Source organism: Pan paniscus, chromosome 8 (genome assembly GCF_029289425.2).
Source record: "Pan paniscus chromosome 8, NHGRI_mPanPan1-v2.0_pri, whole genome shotgun sequence".
Lineage (NCBI taxonomy): Eukaryota > Metazoa > Chordata > Mammalia > Primates > Hominidae > Pan > Pan paniscus.
This window is the reverse complement of record NC_073257.2, coordinates 131,660,954-131,681,670: the sequence shown is the minus strand read 5'-3', so window position 1 is coordinate 131,681,670 and position 20,717 is coordinate 131,660,954. Positions and strand designations below refer to the sequence as shown.

The 20,717-nt window shown below is 40.3% G+C and overlaps 1 protein-coding gene across 5 annotated transcripts in view; it reads right to left on the bottom strand.

Annotated features, from left to right (window-relative positions):
• The window catches only part of INPP5F (inositol polyphosphate-5-phosphatase F), a 101,570-nt gene that overhangs the window by 3,179 nt on the left and 77,674 nt on the right, over positions 1–20,717 (bottom strand). For 3 of the 5 annotated variants that reach the window (XM_057299011.2, XM_057299013.1, XM_057299012.1), the window contains 9 exons: positions 20,504–20,581; positions 19,479–19,599; positions 17,903–18,031; positions 15,759–15,876; positions 14,020–14,218; positions 5,065–5,136; positions 3,462–3,535; positions 2,767–2,895; positions 2,068–2,155 (listed from right to left, as the gene is read on the bottom strand). In XM_057299011.2, coding sequence (XP_057154994.1) covers positions 2,068–2,155; positions 2,767–2,895; positions 3,462–3,535; positions 5,065–5,136; positions 14,020–14,218; positions 15,759–15,876; positions 17,903–18,031; positions 19,479–19,599; positions 20,504–20,581 — 1,008 coding nt within the window. Of the gene's footprint in view, positions 1–2,067; positions 2,156–2,766; positions 2,896–3,461; positions 3,536–5,064; positions 5,137–6,444; positions 6,585–14,019; positions 14,219–15,758; positions 15,877–17,902; positions 18,032–19,478; positions 19,600–20,503; positions 20,582–20,717 lie in introns of those variants that run through there. The other 2 variants (XM_034931605.4, XM_008950975.4) reach the window with 2 other exon arrangements.

The window sequence follows — 20,717 nt, the reverse complement described above, 5'->3', positions numbered from 1 at the left end:
TGGTATCCCTCATGACAGCTATAAATAAGAAAGAAAAGTTGATGCTATTTGCCACAAATGTCTCAGTGTGTGCATTTGTACTGTTGGATCATGCAAGATCACTGATCATGAGCATACTGCAGAAAAATTATGGGTTAAAGTAATTCTTTAACAAAAGCCTGAACAATTTTCTTCCGGCCAAATGGCTCTCTTCACTAGCAGAATGTGGACCACAAAACCTGACAGATGCTCATTAGAAAGAAAAGCCACACTTTTTAAATATGAAATAATCTGTTGATAGGCATTCTTTTTCCAAATTCAAAAGCCTAGTGTTTAAAACATACTATTTTCTCTACAAAGTATTTAGAAAAAATTTCAATGTTTCCTCTCATCAGTTTACTTAGGAGTTAAAAATGTATCACTTGTGGCCGCGTGAGTTGTGTCAAGGATGGCAAAATCCTTGCAGGGCCCTTGCTCTCAGACCGGTTCTCTTGGCAAAATACCACCTACGTAAATACTTGTGGAGACAGTCAGTGTTACTCTGTATCAAAACTTTTAAACACACCTAGAGGGATATCCTAAGCATATTTTAAATGCCATATCACTCAAGATAATGCAACTCTGGGTCTTCAGAGTTTTTCTTGAAACTGAGGATAAGCAATAACCTTTGTATGGCACTGTTAGGGACAAGTGAAATACCCACATCTTTTAATCCAGATTCACAACCTGAGGATGCTATTCTAAAGAAATCATCCTAAACATGAAAAAGTAATACATGACAAAGGTATCTGTCATGACTTCTTTATAAAAGGAAAAAATGCTTAGCAACCAAAATTCTTGGCAATTGAGTTTAATAGCTGTGTGCCAGGTCTGAGTGCGTTATTCAGTTCATGCAATGCACTGACATGGATTTTCTCTCATCTTACAGATAACAAAACTGAAGTAAAGGAGTATGTTTTCCAAGGTTAAAGAGTAATTGATAGAACCAGGAGTCATAGAGTCCATGTTCTGAACCCACACAATACATTTCCAAACTGATCACAGGAGGCATCTATTTAAATGGTAGTTATGAATTCTACAGTAATGTGGAAAATGCATAAAATACAATCTTTGGCAATAAAAGGTTATTAACCTGTATAGGTTAAAAATGTGTACAAGAGGCTGGGTGCAGTGGCTTTACAGAAGAATTCCAATTAACAAGTGTAGAAGGAATGAAAATTAGAAAAATGACCATAGATCATGACAGGAATAATTATTATAGAAAAGATCCACAATGGTTATGAAAATGAATAGTCTTAAGTTTACACAGAAACAATATTTACATAGTCTCAAAGTAATTCCCCCTAAATATTTAGCAATTATAAAGAGGAAAACACAAAGTTTGCAGTGCAGAATCCTGGCAGATGCTACCCCAGCCAAGTAATCAAGCTTAACCTCAACAATACTACACAGGCCATCACGCCCTCCCTCCCCACAGCACGAGGCACTGAGAAGTGCACGTGGCTTCTGCGGTGTCCTTCCTGACCATGCATAACCTCAGCTTCATCAGGAAAGAACACTGGACAAACCTACGTGGAGGGATGTTCTACAAAACAGCTGACCAGTACTCTTAAAAAATGTCAAAGTTATGAAAGAAAAGACAAGATTGAGGAAATAACATTAAACTATAGAGACAACTAAATGCAGTGTGGAATCCCAGACTGGATCCTGGAACAGAAAAAGGATGCTAGTGAACACCTAGTGAAATCTGTACTTTGGTTAATCTTACCGTGCCAAGGTTACTTTCTTAAGTTTTGATAAATGGTCTATGGTTATAAGTCGGTAATATAAAGGGAAGCCGAAGGAAGAGTACATGGAAACCCTCTAAACTACCTGTGCAACTCTTCTGTAAGTCTAAAACTTACCTGAAAATTGTATACATGAAGAATGTTGAAAGTATTTTGATCTGCAGAAATTTGATCCTTACCTCTCTAAATACCAACACCTTACCATAATGTGATCTCCTCCCCTTTCCCCCTGCAAATAATTTTAAACAAATAAGACTTTGGATAAGAATGCCTTTATTCTTGAGAGAAGCAGTATACTCACCTCTCAAGTTTCTTCTCAATTATGGGTACATCCGATCCCATGGCTTGCTTGGTGATCTGCAGCATCTCTGCAATGCACTGAAGGGTATCTGCAACCCAAATATAACTGCCTGCCAATTTCTCCATAAACATACTAACAAAAATAGCAGTTCTAACCCATTTAGCGCTGAAATTTGTCGTCGTATAATTAAATACAAATTTATTTGCTTCGATTTATAGAAAACTGCCACCTGTTCACTAGTCTCCCCACTTAATTCACAATGTTCTAAAATTTTAAAAGAACAAAAGCAAAAGAATGAAATTGGGGAATTAAAAGTTTGTTCTAGTTCATGTTTGTTCAAGCACTGTGACAGATGCCGAGACAACAGCCATGAATGAGACAGGCATGATTCCTACCTGCTACAAATGAAAAGAACATGACACGTGAAGAGCCTTGACACCCATACGATCACTGATGGGGCCAAACTCCCTGAGAATCCCCGCTAAAGATTCCCTTGCCCCAGACTAAATAATACATTCAGATAATTTCCCTGGGTTGCTGGAAACAGAGTTGCTATTTCAAGGTCTCATATTCCAAAGCTATTCCCTGGACCCTCTCTTATTCAGTTGGTTATGATATGAAATGTCCCCAATTCCATTTGGGCTTTTAACAATAAATAGAAAGTTTTCACTGAATACTTTCATCTCTTCCTCTTTTTACCTTTTCCATCCTCTTCAGGATTACGCATTACAGCTCGCAATGTGTGGAAATAGCCACTCGCTTCTTTGTATCTGTAGTGCAGTCGCATGCAGGAGAACTTTGGCTTACCAAAAAGAGTGGGTTCAGGGCCTAAAATCCCAAATGAATACGTATAAAGTTAAATGTTTCACATAACATTTTCTTCTATTATCTTCAAAAGACCCAACACATTTTTCTTCGTAATATAAATGACAGCACACAAAATACAAACTTCTGGTGACCATTTGGTTTGATAAGGCTAGAAGAACTCTTTCAATTTCAATCATTTAAGCTTTCTTGATCCCTGGGGTAATCTTCACAAGGTAAATAATAGAAGGAACACAGTTATTATGATAAGACCATATCTATCACTAACCTATAACGAATAGAAAGGAAGTTCTAAGAAGTAGACAGCTTGGAATATCCCTTTCTGGTTTCTAACAGATGTTATACTGGTCTCCAAATTCCACTGTAAGAAGAGCCGACATTTCTGCCTTAGGATTTCATACCTATTCCCTAGACCTCATCAAAATGCTACTAACAACAAATGGAAAATAATAGTGAAGAAAAGCATTTGTAGGTGAAACTTAAACCAAGTTCTTGCTTAAATAATTTGACCCCCTCTTGGAAACAACAGCATTTGCTTTTTATGACTTGATTAGTATGTTAAAACTTACCTATTTCAATTTTTTCCAGGTTTTCTAGACTTAGTCGTTGATACTGGTTTACTTTATCAACTTCATCATCATAACTAGATAAAGGGAAATGAAGTTAAAAGAGGATTTAAATCAAAAGCATATTTGGCTTGTCAGGGAAGGCATAATAGCTGCAAACTGTTACATACAGTTAACAAAATCTTCCACAGCACATACATTCTGGGGTAAAATGTTAAACATAAGAACTCTGTTAAAAATTAAACAAGAATAACATATATATAGTTCAACAGCTAAGGGAAAATAAGTTTACACATCTAACAGTTAAAAAAAGCAACTACGGCCAGGCGTGGTGGCTCACACCTGTAATCCCAGCACTTTAGGGGGCCGAGGCGGGTGGATCATGAGGTCAGGAGTTCGAGACCAGCCTGACCAACACGGAGAAACCCCGTCTTTACTAAAAATACAAAATTAGCTGGGCGTCGTGGCAGGCGCCTGTAATCCCAGCTACTCAGGAGGCTTAAGCAGGAGAATCACTTGAACCCAGGAGGAGAATCACTTGAACCTGAGAGGCGGAGGTTGCAGTGAGCAGAGATCATGCCATTGCACTCCAGCCTGGGCAAAAAGAGCGAAACTCCGTCTCAAAAAAAAAAAAAAAAGCAACTACAAGGTTAAAATATTTTAAGTTTTATAAAAACTCATATAAAATGAAAACAAACCTAAAACCTAACTTACAAGGCAAACACATGCGCGCGCGTGCACGCACGCACACACACACACACACACACACACACAGGGCGAGAGACGGAGGGAGACAGATGAAGGGAGGGAGAGAAGGAGGGAGAAAGACAGAAAGAGAAACAAACTATGTATTTGGGAACAATACAGCTGTTAAATCTGATATCCAAAATCGAGAATGAAAAATCCATATGATATATGCCAACAGGCATCTGGGCAAATGACTAAAAAACAATAGTTTACACAAAGCCAAAAATAAATTGAATATTTACTTAGTAAATACAAATTAGAACAATTCTGGTAAGGTGTGAGGAAACAAGTGCTTGTATTTTGCTACTAGCACTGTTCATTGAGAGTCTTTCTGGAGATCAATCTGACAACAAACCACAAAAGTCATAATTCATCATACCCTTGTAACCAAAGAAGTGCGCAGGCGCATGCACACACACACACACACACACACACACACGTTATTGCATAAAGACAACTGCATCATTGGTAGTAACAAAAAATTGTAAGTAATTTAATACCTAACAGTGAGGAAAAACTTCACTATAGTAATGCAAACAATGATACGTGGTCATTAGTGATAAAAACGTATGGAATATATCAAAACCTGGGAAATATATAGGAAATAACACCAAATGCCAAAAGAATACACCATAACATAAACACACTAATTTAACTGTAAAATCTTGCTTTCAAACCGATAAAGATAAAAGGAAGTTAGAATGACGTAACAGTTATATAAGGTAAAGGGGTTCAATGAAGTTTCATAAAATACATAACAAAACCATATTCTCACATTTTTTTGTTACAAATTCTAAAAAGAAAATTTACTCAAGTTTAAAAAACAAAATCAAAACCTTTAAATCAATAAGCAACTTACTAGGCCACGTAGTAGGCAGAGTTAGAAAGCAGTAACAGCACATCCACGTCTCTGTGAGTAGCATCAATGAGGCTAAACAAATATGACACAGGAGATTAAGTATTTTCATTTCCATCTGCATTTTTTGCCAAGCATATTTCTAGAGCAGAGCTACTTAGGACAAAAAATTGGCCAGGGGGAGGGAAAAAAAGAAGGTAATCAATGAGTTCTACTGCAGTTAGATGTAATACAATCTAACCATTTGGACAGTCTTTAAAAAACAAGGAAAAGCAGATGTGGGAAGTGAGGGATGGAGCGTAGAGAAAGGCAGCCAAAGGAGGAAGGAGTCCCTCAGGAAATGGGATAATTTGAGGTGGGGGACTGGTGGTATTGGAGGATGATAGAGAAGCAGTTAAGGGAAGAAGAAAGAAATACGTGAGAGTGAGAAGGGAGAAATCACCTAAACTATCTCACATTATCTAATCTTCAAAATAACACACTATACATTCAGGATATCTTTACATTCATGTGGAATGCATCTTTTGAAAGACTTTTACATGAATACAGTATTTATGTGCAAAAATGGAACAAGTCCAAGCTACTTTTGCATTTTTGTCATTATAGATTATTTGGCTTTCAATAAACAAACACTTCCTTATTCCATTTTGCCATATTTATACCCATTCTAAAATCAATGATGAAAATAAGAATTAGAATCCAGGTAGTGTTCATGAACCATGAAACCAAAACTACAGTAAAATGTACATCCTTGTAAAATTACCAATAAGAAAATTCTTAAAGTATAAAATCTACAAATAATTAACAACACAGGCAGAATCTGAATTAAGGTGAAACTTTTAGTCTAATATTAATCTAACAATAATAGCCTTTCCAGCAAAAGAGAGATGTTTCTGCATTCTTATGCTGGTCTCCAAATTCCACTGTAAGAAAGCCGACATTTCTCCCTTGGGATTTCATACCTATTCCCTAGACCTTATCAAAATGCTACTAATAACAAGCAGAAAATAATAGTGGGAAAAAAACATGTATTAAATCTGCGTAAGAATGAGGTCATTGTTTAACAGGTACTGCAGGGAAGGATTTACCATAATCTTAAACTGCAGTTTTTTACATCAGAGACACCTCGTTGTAGCTTGAGTCTAACAGTCTTAATCTAAAACAACAAATTCACCTCAATTTGCACGTACAATAATATATCAAAAAATACAGCAAATGACATAATGAGATGCCAAGACCGGGAACACACAGATCGATTCTAGGAGCCAAAATCTGAGCATTAACCAATTAACCAATGGGAAAAGGAGACCGATCCAGGCAGCTTCATAGAGAATAATACCAAATAACACTGTAAAATGTTAAGTTTTACGCATTGATACTTACGTGCACTCTGAAAATTGTTGCTTGAGCCAAGCCATAAAAATTACGTCACGACACATTTTAATATGAAATAAATTCTACTACTAATTACAGTGTTACTTTCATCCTAGCTCCTATTTTGGCATTAATATTTACATCAGCCAAACATGATCCCCAGTCAAAAACATTATGTCCTTAACAAAAAGCACTTGGCACGTAACAGGCAGTCGGAAAATGTCAACCCTCCCCCCACCCCCAATTTTACTGAAGTCTTAGCTGCAGTAAATATTTAATTCCCTCCCCACCTACCCTTCCCCTTTAAAAAAAAAAAAAAAAAAAAAAAAAAGCACGTTCAATACGAACAAGAAACAAGACAAAAACCCTTTAGGTATTTCCCCACCCCCCACGTCTGCAGCTCTGAAGAAGCTGCTCTATTCGTTTTTGTTTTCCCGCCACTGGGGCAAGCCCTCCTTCCACACTATGAAGACGAAAATTGCCAGCACCACATGAAGCCCGACCACTGCGACAATGGTCGCATAAAAGCCGCTGTCTTCAGGGGACATCAACATCAGACTTTGGAAAAGAAGTAATTTGCAGGAAAAATATAACCCCACAGGAACTTTAACCATAAGCCCTGCAAAAAGGAGAAAAATCTTGAAAGTCATAGCCACAACACCCTCAGACTTGGGCTCGGCTGCTGCGGCAGTGGCAGCCCGCTGCGCGGTAGGCGGAGGCCTGTGAGAGCGCGGCATCGTCAGTCAGTCCGTCCGTCTGTCCGTCCGTCGATGCCTCGAGGCTCAAACAGCTGCCTGCACCCAACCTCGCGCCTGCAGCGAATGCGGCGAATGCGGCAACTGCGACGCGGCAGTGCCAAGTCACGCCCAGGGGACACGTCTAGCTTCCGGACGCCCACTTCCGTCCTCGGCTGGCGGCCAGTGCGCATGCGCGCTCCATCCTGCGCATCCTACGCCTACCAAGGAGGGCACAGACCCCGGCCCGGCGGGGGAGTGGCGCCAGGGTGGCCACTCCCGCGAGAGTTCGCTGGCGCCTTCGCCTTCGTCAGGAACAGTGCCTGCGGCTGGAGGGGGGCGCTGGCGGGCCGGGCGAGGGTACCGCGCCGAGCGTCTGGCCCCTAGGCCATCGCATGCCTAAGAGACAGTGGCTGCCGCGTGCCTGGCCACTCCATTACCACGGCTGGACCGGGCAGTCGACCTGAGCGCACGGAAGCAAGTCGAAGCAAGTTGGGAACACCACTTGGCTTAGCGGAGAGGCGAGGCGGGCCCTGCAGGTCCGTGGTTTCCTCTCCAGTCTCAGAGCCTCTTTCCCGCTGTCGATAGAGTCGGGGGTTTCCTGTGATAACGGGCGGGAAAGGACAAGAAAGGCAGAGAGGTCGGCCCTGGCCACGATGGAGTCTGTCTAAGGTAGCCCGGACAGAGCTGCGCTCAGCCTTGCATGGGAGAAGGGCCAGGACAGGCACGGGCGTGCTGGACAGTTCCCGGTTTCTAGTTCTCTGTATCCGGCGACCAATGCCCTAGGCCGCGACCCCGCAGCCAGGCCTACTTCCCTGCTGGGACTGCGCATTTCCAGACTGCTTGCCTGTTTTTCCACCAGATATTTAAACGCAGCTGGGACTGCAGTGAGGTGAGTGAGGTACTGGTCTCTGGTACAGATTTTAAAGGGTGTCATTAATTTTGTCAACAAGACAATTGGTACAATATTTTTTAAAATCAAAATTAATGCAAAAATATGATAAATATGATGGACAAAGCATCAAACATTTAAGATAGAATACATCCCTGTAGTTGCATAATCGTACCTCACTCACTTGACCCTAATCCCAACCCTGTTCCCAACAAAACTTTATTTACAAATCAACAACCCAATTAAAAAATTGGCAAAGCGTTTGAATACGTTTTTCCAACTAAGACACAGAAATAGCCAACAAGTACAAAAAAAAAAAATCCTTAACATCGTTTGTCATCAGGGAAATGCAAATCAAAACCACAATGAGATACCACTTCACACTAAGTAGGATGACTGCATTTAGAAAAAAAGGAAAATACGTGTTGGCAAAGATTGGAGATATTGGAACCCTCCAAACTGGAATGTACTGAAATACATTGCTGGTGGAAACGTAAAACGGCGTGGCCACTGTAGAAAATAGTTTGGCAGTTTCTCAAAAGTTAAACAGGATTATCAGATAATCTGGCCATTTCACTATTTAATAGAGACAGGTGTTCAAATGAAAACCTGTACACAAATGTTCATAGCAGCACTACTTACAATGGTTAAAATGTGGAAATAACCCAAATGCCCATCAAGAGAAGAATGAACAAAATGTGGTCTATAATGAAATACTATTCAGCTACAAAAAGGAATGAAGTTCTGACACATGCCACAACATGGATTAACCTGGAAAACATTATGCTAACTGAAAGCAGCCAGTCACAAAAGGCCACGTATTATATTATTCCACTTGAATGAAATGTCTAGAATACGCAAATGCAGAGACGAAGTAGATTAGTGGTTGCTTAGGGATGGTAGTGTGGAGGGTAGGGAAGTGACAGCTAAAAAGTACGGGGCTTCTCTTTGTGGTGATGAAAATGTCCTAAAATTGACCATGGTGATGGCTGCACAACTCTGAATATACTACAAACCACTGAATTATATACTTTAAATAGGTGAATTATATGGTATATGAATTATATGTCTCAATAAAACTGTTTAAACACACACACATATTCCAGGAGTGGATGGTTCAGGCAGGCAGTGAGAGCAAGTCCCCAAGTCTGGGAGCTGAGCCTTCCGCTGCCTGGCTCTCCAGAGACCCGCAACCCCACTTCCACTTCCAGGGCCACCTCTTGTCCTCCACCAGGAGCCTCTGTTCTGGGTCAACATCTCCAGCTGAGCTGATGGACTGTACAGAGGTTCTATAGCAAACTCGGCCCAAGAGCAGGTTTCCAAATCTCTCATCAAGAGAAAGGGAAACAGAGCACCACTAGGAAAATCTTTAAGCCTTGCAGTAAGTGGAAGAAAAATATCGGTGGCAAATTCAAAGAAATCTCAGCAGTATTATTAGCAAGAATCACACCCACAAGACAAAGACGTGCCTGTACAAAGAGGAGTTGCTAAAGAATTCTGTAATCTAGATGGAAACGCAATAGTTACTTTGAAAACTCAAACAGCACATGACATCCGCTGTCCACCAAGAGTAATCCATAATCCACGGAAGAGGAAAATGTAGGAAGAAGGTAACAGTTCTCTATCTGAAAAAGCATCACCTCTAGAAGAAAAGAAAACACTTGAAAACCATTCTGAGAGCCAGCCCCTGCTCCACCTCCTCCAGCTAGCTCCTCCTGTGCCCCAGCCTAAACCCCTAAACCACCTGGCTCTCCAAAAGGGGCTCACAGTGGAGCCAGCCACAGGGAGATTAAGTGCCTTCCATTAGAAAAATACCAAGACTCCTGGTAGGCAGGCCTCATCCTGCTACGCAAGCCAACAAGGAAAACATGACCTGAGAAGCTGCTGGCTCCAAAGCATTGGCTTCACTAGCTCCTACATCCACCTCACCCTGTCCCCAACCTTCAAAGGAACAAGTTTCTAGCAAAACGTTAACCACGGGGACCACCAACAGCAAGGAAAACCTAGCAAGCGGCCAACACCTCAACCATTGTGAGATGCAATCAGTCTGGCATGGTGAGCTTTAGAGGAGATCTTTCCGGAACAGAGTGGAGAGTCTCAAAATTTAGCAGCCATGCCTGTCTCCAAAGAGCAGACCACACACAAATTCCACAAGTCAGTGACCCTTGTGTCCTGTGTTCTACCTCCTTCTCTTGACAATTAACACATCATTCCCTCAGACACTCCTGCTGTCCTGGTTAGTGATGGAGCTCCCCTGCCCATCTCTGCCTTAGACCCAAGTCAGCTTCTCTGGACTGAAGAGCCAACAGACAGAACCACTCTGCATCAGACACTGGTTTACACATCAGAGAAGACAACATTTTCACAACCAACAATACATCAGGAAAGACAGCACCTCAGCTAACGATTCCTACATTGATGGGAAAATCTTCAGAATCTTTCAGTGTCCCAAAGGATGAAGATCAAAGGGAATCACTGAGCCAGTGATCTGACGGGTCTATTTTGGATACCAATGACCACAAGGAAGAAGATAAGGATGGCAGTGGAGGCTCTGGCACGTAACACAGGTAAAGAATACTCTCACAATCACTCTTGGCAACTGACCATCTAAGAAAGAATCAGAGGAAAAAACACTGTGTAGCAACATCTGAGCAAGAGAGTCAGGGAATCCGACAACAAATTGGAAGGTAATTGGGAGACTTAGAGGCCCCCAGTGGAAGCTATCCCAAAACAATAAAGAAGTAGAGGGCTGGGCACAGTGGTTCACACCTGTAATCCCAGCACTTTGGGAGGCCGAAGCGGGTGGATCACGAGGTCAGGAGATCGAGACCATCCTGGCTAACACGGTGAAACGCCATCTCTATTAAAAATACAAAAAATTAGCCGGGCGTGGTGTCAGCTGCCTATAGTCCCAGCTACTCGGGAGGCTGAGGCAGAAGAATGGCGTGAACCCAGGAGGCGGAACTTGCAGTGAGCCGAGATCGCGCCACTGCACTCCAGCCTGGGCGACAGAGCGAGACGCTGTCCAAAAAAAAACAAAAAAAGTAGAAGAAACAAGAAACAAACATACAACTAAAAGGCAAACTCAGCAGAAAGCTCAGCCTGAGACCCACAGTGGGGCAGCTGCAAGCCCTGGACCAGGTTAGCATCTAAAGGCAAAGCAGCAATAAGGATTAAACAAAATGAACTTAAAGGTTTCATTGTCCATCATGCCATGTGAGACTATCTGGGTCATCTTTAGGGGTAGCCCCATGTGCTGAAAACCTGATAACGCACTGAATGAGTGTGTTTCAGCTTCACTTGTCATGAAGGAGAGTGGGCAGCTGCTTTTTGGGGAAGAACTCCTCAGCTGTACAGCCCAAAGGCAGCAATGAGAAACAGGAAGGATGCACTGGCCCTTGCTGTCTAACACGTGTCACTGATGGTAAGTTACGTATGACTGATGATAAGTTACGTGTGACTGATGGTAAGTTATTCTTCATTGGGAACTTTTATTATTTATTTATTTATTTATTTATTTTGAGATGGAGCCTCACTGTGTCACCTAGGTTGGGGTGCAATGGTGTGATCTCGGCTCACTGCAACCTCCGCCTGCCGGGTTCAAGCAATTCACCTGCCTAGGCCTCCCAAGTAGCTGAGACTACAGGCACGCACCACCATGCCCAGCTAATTTTATTTTTAGTAGAGACGAGGTTTCTCCATGTTGGTCAGGCTGGTCTCGAACTCCTGACCTTGTGATCTGCCCGCCTCAGCCTTCCAAAGTGCTGGGATTACAGGCGTGAGCCACCGTGCCCGGCACTAGGAACTTTAATTAAAGAAGATGAACAGAAGATACTCACTGGCTCCCTGTTACCGGGAAGTCAAATTCTATAGTGCTGGATTAAAGAAAAATAGGAAATGCATTTACTGGGCACTGGACAGAGGTGGGAGTCAAAAATCAGGAAAAAAAAAGAGAAGCATTTCATCATGTTAATGAAGAAAAGAAAACTGAAGCACAATGTCATTTCTGAGGCAGATATTTGGTAGCTGAGAACTTAAAAGATTTGAGACTCTAATCACCCAATGGTGACTTTTTTTAAGAGACAGTGTCTCACTACATTGTCCAGGCTGGTCTTGAACTGCTGGCCTCAAGTGACCCTCCAAACTCAGCGTCCCCAAGCACTGGGATTACAGGTGTGAGCTACTGTGCCCAGCCAGTGATTTAAAGACCTAATCCTAGAAGACTATTCTTGTTTCACCATAGTGTTTTTTTGAGTTTTTTTGTTTGTTTTGTTTTTTTTTGAGACAGGGTCTCACTCTGTCACCCAGGCTGGAGTTCAGTGCTGCAGTCATGGCTCACTGCAGCCTCAAATGCCTGGGCTCTTGAGTTCCTCTCACCTCAGCCTCCCGAGTAGCTGGGATCATAGCTGTGCACCACAATACCAGGCTAATTTTAAAATTTTTTTGTAGAGATGAGGTCTCAAACTCCTGGACTCAAATGATCCTCTTGCCTTGGCCTCCCAAAGTGCTGGGGTTATAGGTGCAAGCCACCACACCATTATTCATTATTTTTATTAATATAATTGCCAGAAATAAGTATGTTTTTATGAATCTTTGCAAGAGGCTTCTAATGACTCTTAAAGCATCCTTACCCAGACTTTGTTGCAAACTTTAAATAGCAAAGCTATATACACTTTACATTTTCTAATACTCTTCACCCCAGGGTACCAATTTTCCATAAAAATTACAGAATTGGAAATCAAATCATCAAGTGTAATGTGACCCTACAAAATCGTAGCCAACACTAGAAATAAACCTTTTGGTTTTTCCCAATTTTGATTATCCCAAAGTAGACACAAAAACACTTGACTGAAGAAAGATGATATTGACAATCATGATATTGATACCCTCTTAAAAATCTAAGTGCAGTTAAAACTCAAGGAAAATGCAGGTGTGCTGCCAGCAGTTATTTCTGAATGGGAAGTAAAAGTACTCTTTTTTTTTTTTTTTTTTTTTTGGTGCTATATTAAGTTGGATTGCTGCCACTAAAAAAACAAGTGAAGGACATGAATCAAAATAGCTTTACCAAATGGCTTAAACAAACACAAAAATGTTCTGCTAGGTTGTGTGTGAGGAAAATTCATCTCTTATTTTTAAAGTCCACATATTATATCCATACATAACAGTATTTACTATCAAAGTGAAAAAAATCCATCAGATTAATATCATGGGATGTTTCCCTATGAATCCACAGTCAACGTTTTTTATTCCTTTTAATACATAAATACTATCTTTAATTGTACTTTCAAGCACATTTTATGCCCCTCTTACTAAAAACACACAAAACGTATGAGATAAAATAGAACTAGAGTGCTTTATTCTTAAAGCTTGGGCTACAATTTCCCAAAATGTTTCTGATTTATAATATTAAAGATTATGATTTTAGATTTCAGCCTAAAGGCAAGCATTCAATCTAGTGGATAAATTTAGATCCCACTATTCATTGATATTTTGAAGAACCACTTGAAACTGGTTTTTGTTTAAAAAAAAAAAAAAGAATATTAGTTGACCTATTTATTTTATAAAAGGCCAGGACCACTTTATAACCAATAAAAATACCCAGCCTCATTACACCTCTTGTTGCACTCACTTATGTGCATTAATACAATAAACCTAGATTCTAGGGCAGGGAGTGGGGAACCCACAGCCAGCTGCAGGCTGTAGTTTGGCAATTTGAATTTTGTTTAATCAAATACAGCACTAAAATATTTTTCTTCATTACCAAGTTTTTAGAACCCCCTTAATTTTGCATCCAAGGCAAGTGCCTCAGTCAGCTTGCCTCACTACCAGCTCATAGAGGAAATAGTCACGCGCCATGCATCCATGCCCACAGCTTTAGGGACAACTGCCAGTGTTAATCATGACAACTTCCCAACATCGGTTAAGCAAGCTGGTCACCTGGACACCACTCCAACTCACCTAGGGTCACAGTCAATGAGGGCCCAGCCCCCATGGAACTTCTCATCATCAGGCAGTAGTAACTTCATGTAACTTTGTAAGAGCTGGCTAATTAGTTCCTGGTGGCTTCTCTGATTTTCCTTATGCAAAGCTTCATGTTCTTTCTCCTTGGTAAATATGGAATAAAGATCTTCTGTCACTGGAATGCCTTGCATCAAATCTAGGGTGGAATTGTTAATATCTATCATCATTTTAGTTTACTAATATATTTTTAAAAAACAAAAGAGAGTGTAAGACCTAAAACTGTAAAGCTCTTGGAAGAAAACACAAGCATAAATTTTTGTAACCTTGGATTAGGCATGATTTTTAAGATATGACACTAAAATCATAAGCAATAAAAGAAGAAAAAACAGACAAACTGGACATCATAAAAATTAAAAACTGTGTTTCAAAGGGCACCATCACAAAAGTGAAAAGATAACCCCTAGAACAGGAGAAAATATTTACAATTCATCTAGCTGGTATAAATCAATAATAAAAAGATAAGCCAATTGTAAAATGAGCAAAGATCTGAACAGACAAGCTAACTTCCTCTTGGTGGGGCATGCGGCACAGCCTTAATAAATCATTATAATCCCATTCCCTATGGAGTTATTCCTCCCTATCTCATTGTCTCATGGGACAATGACACTCGAGGAGGCTTCAGCGAAAGAAGATCTGCCAACCACTGGCCCTACACAGGAAAGAGACAAGCACAGATTGCTACTGGCTTCTATCTCTCAACCTTGAAGATCTCTCAGCCAGCTTCAGGATCTGGATGCAGCTGATGCTGTGGATGGCTGAACTGAGAGGACAGAACTGAGGTCCTCAGTGATATAACTGAGTAGCTAGGTCAACCAATGGAAGCAAGATATCTTCTTTTTTCCTTGAATATCAACTGCTAAAATCCAATTCTGTAGTCACAGCATGCACCCTCCATGTCTGGCAAATAAGTCAAACATCTTCACATCAGACTTCTCAAATTCCTAAGTGGCCTGTGTCTAGGCCCTACTAGTCTGATGTGTGCACTAAATAATCAGGTGAAGAAATAAGATTTCAAAAAGACCCTCAGGGACCACAGGTCAGCTATGTTACATTTGGTTCTAATCCAGAACACTCTGCATTTACTTTAATCCTATACAGTAACATCTTCATGAGTATTAAATTTTTAAAATGTCAATGCATACATTCTACTGGGCAATCTATCCTTCCATTTCCTCTTCCAAAAAAATGATGAGTTGGTTAGGGTAATCTCTAAATCTGGTACCCTAATATTCTGATAAACCATGCTTATGGAAAAGGCTGGTATATTTGTCCACAGCAAGAACACAGAACAAATAATATACAGGAAAAAATAATCTGGTTACATTGCTCAGCCTTGAGTAATGAGAAAACAAACGGAATATGAAGTTTTTAATTGTTGAGGTTTTAGGGCACCTTATTCCACACTCTAGGAGCTTCAAACCCTGCTTTCTATTACCTGAGTAATAAACTGACAAATATGCATGGAAAATAGATGGTTTCTTTTGTTGCTCCAGCCAAAAATATTTGTCAAATTCTAATCTTGTAAAAATTTGAATTTGATATATTGGGTAAGATGCTCAATACAGAAACACAAGTATATTACAAAATATGGATTATGTTAATGAAGCTGGTTTCTGTAAAATATTAGTCACAGAAGACATAAATTTTGAGGAAAGAAAAGCTTTTCTGCTTCTTACCTATAACAGCTTGCCTATAAGCATCCTTAAATCGGTTGAGGTAATATCTGTTTGCTGAGTTCACTCCATCTTTCATAACTCCTGCTAACTTCCTTTCTCCTGTCCTTGTAAAGTCACCCTGTCAAACAAAAACTGATTTTGACATCTTATTTAAACACAAGAATGCCCCCAAAATAAATTGTGGGCTTTCAGTTCAAGTCTAGAATTCTACAGGCTTTTATAATTTCCAAGGTCTGACTTCTATAGTTTTCAAATAGTATAGTTAAATTAAAATATCTACTAGTATTCTACCCTGATCTAAGCTTGTCAAATGCTATTTGTGGCATCAAGTCTTCACAGTTAGATGGTGCTTTAGGGTAAAGCCATTCTTGGCAATTTGTAGAATTTCTAGAATTTACAGGTCAAAACAAATTATATGACAAACACCAAAACAATAAAAATTATTTACATCTCAAACTGGTGTAATATTCAAAAACCGAGTTTCTGACATGGGAAAATGTGGCTAGTTCCCTAGAGTTGATCACAATGGGCTTTCAGCCTGGGTGTGCAGATGAGCAGCTCTACACAGGGAGGAAAAGCAGGGGTTTCCTTACCTTGCTGCACATCACCAGCACCTGTAGAACAACCCAGTGACAACTTAAACTGTTTTGTTTCCCTTGCGCTTTTCACAACAAAGATGTCAGAGCAAGTCCCTAGAGAAGTGGTGACTTAAACTTAAGGCAAGGAAGGTGTAGTCTCTTTTTCCCCATCCCATCCCCTCTATTTCTCTCCAAGGCAATCTCAGAAATCTCAGTCCAAAAACTGACAATTTAGGAAGAACATGCTGCCAATTAGGTCAGTCTCAGGGAATATTAGTAGAGCAACAAGTCTCTATTACAGAAAAAAGGTATAATACTCATCCCGAAGAAGTTTAAAATCAAGGGGAAAAAAAGAGAAGTATTTCTCTTTAATCACTAACTTGTACCAGGCTTTTTTTTTTTTTGAGACAGAGTCTTGCTCTGTCGCCCAGGCTGGAGTGCAATGGCACAATCTCGGCTCACTGCAACCTCTGCCTCCCGGGTTCAAGTGATTCTCACACCTCAGCCATCTGAGTAGCTGGGATTACAGGCGCACGCCACCATGCCCAGCTAATTTTTATATTTTTGTAGAGACAGGGTTTCACCTTGTTGGCCAGGCTGGTCTTGAACGCCTGACCTCAGGTGATCCACCTGCCTCAGCCTCCTAAAGTGCTGGGATTACAGGGTTGAGCCACTGTACCTGGTCTTTACCAGGACTTCCAAAGTTTACTTTCTGTAATTAATAAAAAGCTTTTGATATTTATCACTCAATGCAAAAGAAGGACTGATGCTTGTTAAGTCCTTGATGGTAAAATCTGTGTAAGAAGTACCTTGAGATGAACTAGAACCTTGAAGAATGATTAACATAAACCTAATTTAAACAAATTCTAACACTTCCTACTGCCACAGAGGACAACACCCTCAGACTGAGTAATTTATTTACTAGAGAATATATTTTATATTTAACTTAATATTCTGTGAGGACTAGCTCTATAGGATCTTCAAAGGACTTTACTTTTAACAGTAACTAAAACATTTCTTCCGCATTTATGTGTGTCAGAGAATATTCTAAGCCCTTACATGCATTGACTCATATGATCCCATAACAGTCTTTTGAAATAGGTCTAGTATAATTCCTGTGTGACAAATGAGAGTGGTTAAGTGACTTGCCCAAGGTCACAGCTAGTTAAGAAGCAGGGTTGGGATTCAAACTCAAAGATGAAGTATGACACTGGTGGCCAAAACCTGCCAGCAGACATGCTCTGTTTTGTCAGTTTTGAAAACCAACCATTTCATATAAAATTCTGGATTTCCAGAATCCCTTGAAAAACTGGAGGGTCTGGCAACATAGGCCCCTCCAGAGAGAGCACACACTCCTCCTCAGGCCCACACAGCCCCCTCTCCCTCTGATGTAATGTGTGGCCTGCTTGAGTCACATTACCTGGCCCTGCCTTAGCCAACCGTTTCAGAAAAGAGTCAACTACACACATCTGCAATCTGGAACCCGCACACATTTCTGTGGTTTTAAACCATAGTCTAAGCTGTGTCCTACATAATGACCCACAGATGCTTCCTGCAAGTATTTACCTTCAGAGCAGCTGTCCCAGCATACTGTCTGCTAATGGAGTCACCATTATTGGCCCACATTATCTGGTAGATGCGATTACATTTCACAGGTAATGGCTGTTCCGGGGGCATCACACCTAATTTTTTCAGCTAAAATGAACACATTGGTGGATTAACTGTATACGGGCCAGGAAACCATAGCAAAAAATGTGTACTGCAGAAAAAGGAAACATATTCATATACAATTTAGGACCCTTAAATAAGAGAAATGGTCTTTTCAGACTCATTTTTAATAAAGTAGTGCTTGAAAGATGGCTTTATAAATTGCTACAAGTTGAATAAATATAATGAAATATTTATACTGTTTTGGTACAATTTTTAATGTGCAGGATCATACTATTATATTTTGTCTTTGTTTTAAATTTGCCTATGAAGTGAAACTGAATATCAAAAAAGCACACAGAAACAATACTAATAGTGGCAGAATAGTTAAGTGCCTAGTAAGTGTTAACTCTGTGCCAAGGCTAGGGTTCTAAGAGCTTTTTTACAGTTTTTTCACATTCACTAGTCCTAACAACACTATGTAATCGATACTGTTATTACCTACATTTTACAAATTATGAGACTGAGGTTTGGAAAGGTTAAGTTATTTGTACAGAGTCAAAACCTTGTATGTGGTAGAGCCAGGGCTTAAACTCAAACCTGGCTGCTTAAACACTGTACATAAGATAAACAGATTCGTGTCCTCAAAGTACAGTCACAAGGTTATTTTATGTATTTTATTTTTTTATTTTTATTTTTATTTTGAAGATAGAGTGTTACTCTATCTCCCAAGCTAGAGTGCAGTGGCACAATCTGGGCTCACTACAACCTCCGCTTCCTGGGTTCAAGTGATTTTCATGCCTTAGCCTCCCGAGTAGCGGGGATTACAGATGACTGCCACCACGCCCAGCTAGTAGGGACGGGATTTTAGTAGACAGGGGGTCTTGCCATTTTGACCAGGCTGGTCTCAAACTCCTGACCTCAGGTGATCCACCCACCTCAGCCTCCCAAAGTGCTTGGATTATAGGCATGAGCCACTGCGCCCAGCCTACACACCACATTTCTGCTTGGCCTGCTGGATCTGCCAACAGGAGGCACTCAAGGAAGCCCATGAGACAGGAGGAAGAAAAACACACAGGCTCCTTCACCTGTGTTCCTCCCGCCAGCAGCTCCCTCCCCAACAGCCTGGGCAACAGAGCAAGACTGCATCTCAAAAAAAAAAAAAGAAATGCAGTATCAAGACTCCCAGCCCCAAACACAGAAGGGTGGGCTTGGAGGTGAGAGGGAAAAGGTAAATGACCACACAATGCCACCCAATGGACTTTAAAATGTTGGCCGTCACATTTTTGAAACGAGTGATTAAGAAAATCTCACTTTATTTAACTGATTTTCAGTGCAGGTTGTGCTTTCCAGATTTTAATGCAACAAGGGTGTTTGTATGTTGTAAATGTTGTATAGAATATTTGACATTTGAAAAATATTTAGCTATTTGCTTACTCATGGAAAAAAAAGCATTTCGAAATGAATATTTGCAATCCAACAGACTCCAAATTACCTGCTGTTCCATGACCACTCTCGCGATGGCAGCTTGGACCACGTTGGTGCGATCCAGGCAGTCCATACAATTAACACGAAAAATCCCTTCCTGCTTACATATTACCCCAGCTTCATCAACCCTTTTTAAAAATAATACAGAATTATTTTACAATATAAAATAATAGGGTTTTCAAAAGACACAATTCTTTAAAGTATATCAATAAAACAGCAGCACTGGCTGTAATTTGCTTGGTGTATCTTTATATGCTATGCATTATTGAGTCATTTATAGACATCATTGTTAATTTACACAATAACATAGCAAGGAAGATATTATCCTCATCTTAAGGAAAAAAAAAAACTGGGGTGCAGAGAGACTTGCCTGCCCCAAGTCCTATAACTACTAGGCAGAGCTGACATCATCCCAAGTTATGTTTTCCTACATGTAAAAAAACAGAAGGCACTTTAAAACACCGTTGTTCCTTTAAAGTAGAAATGCATCTAAACTCTCCAAAACAGACGAAGTTATTTTACCCCCCAGTGAGGAGGCACACAGCATGGCTTGCTCATCTAATTTCTCTGGCCACCGTGTAGTCTTAACATCTAATCAAATGTTCTCTTCTGTCCTTTAAGCCAATTTAAACCTCCTGTACTCAGAATCATTTTCCATCTCTGATAATTTTGAAATGCCTGAAAACTGAGACAAAGTACCTCTAAGACTTCCTTCCTGTGTTAGGAACAGTGAGAAAGAGGAGAAAGAGAAAATGTGGACCGTGGGGCATGAGAAGGAATAAATTCATGTCCTTAAAGAACAGTCAGAGCGTTTCACTTCATTTGGCCTGACCATTTCACACCCTCTCCCTGTTCAAAGCTAACACCACCTGCTTAAGGGTCAGCAACATTCTCTTGAAAAGAATAGGAACTGGGAAGCAAAACGAACAAAAAAAAAATGCTGTCTCTGCATGCTGCTATCAGTTTAATGCTCAGTGGTACTATTTTACAGATCCCAGAGTCTGTAAAAAGGAGTTCTTGTAAAATACTTACCAACACCACTTCATATCAAGAATAATGTCATAAATGGCATCTGTTAGTGTCTGAACATTCTCAAACTTCATTCCTCGGCTAAAATCCATGCCAAAAGAAAGAAAAAATCTTTAATTTAATCATAGATTTTTTTAAAACTTAAGATATGCTATTTAATGGAGCTTCGAAAAATTAAAAAGAATTGTTGCTGTACATATATGAGGTTAATAGTACT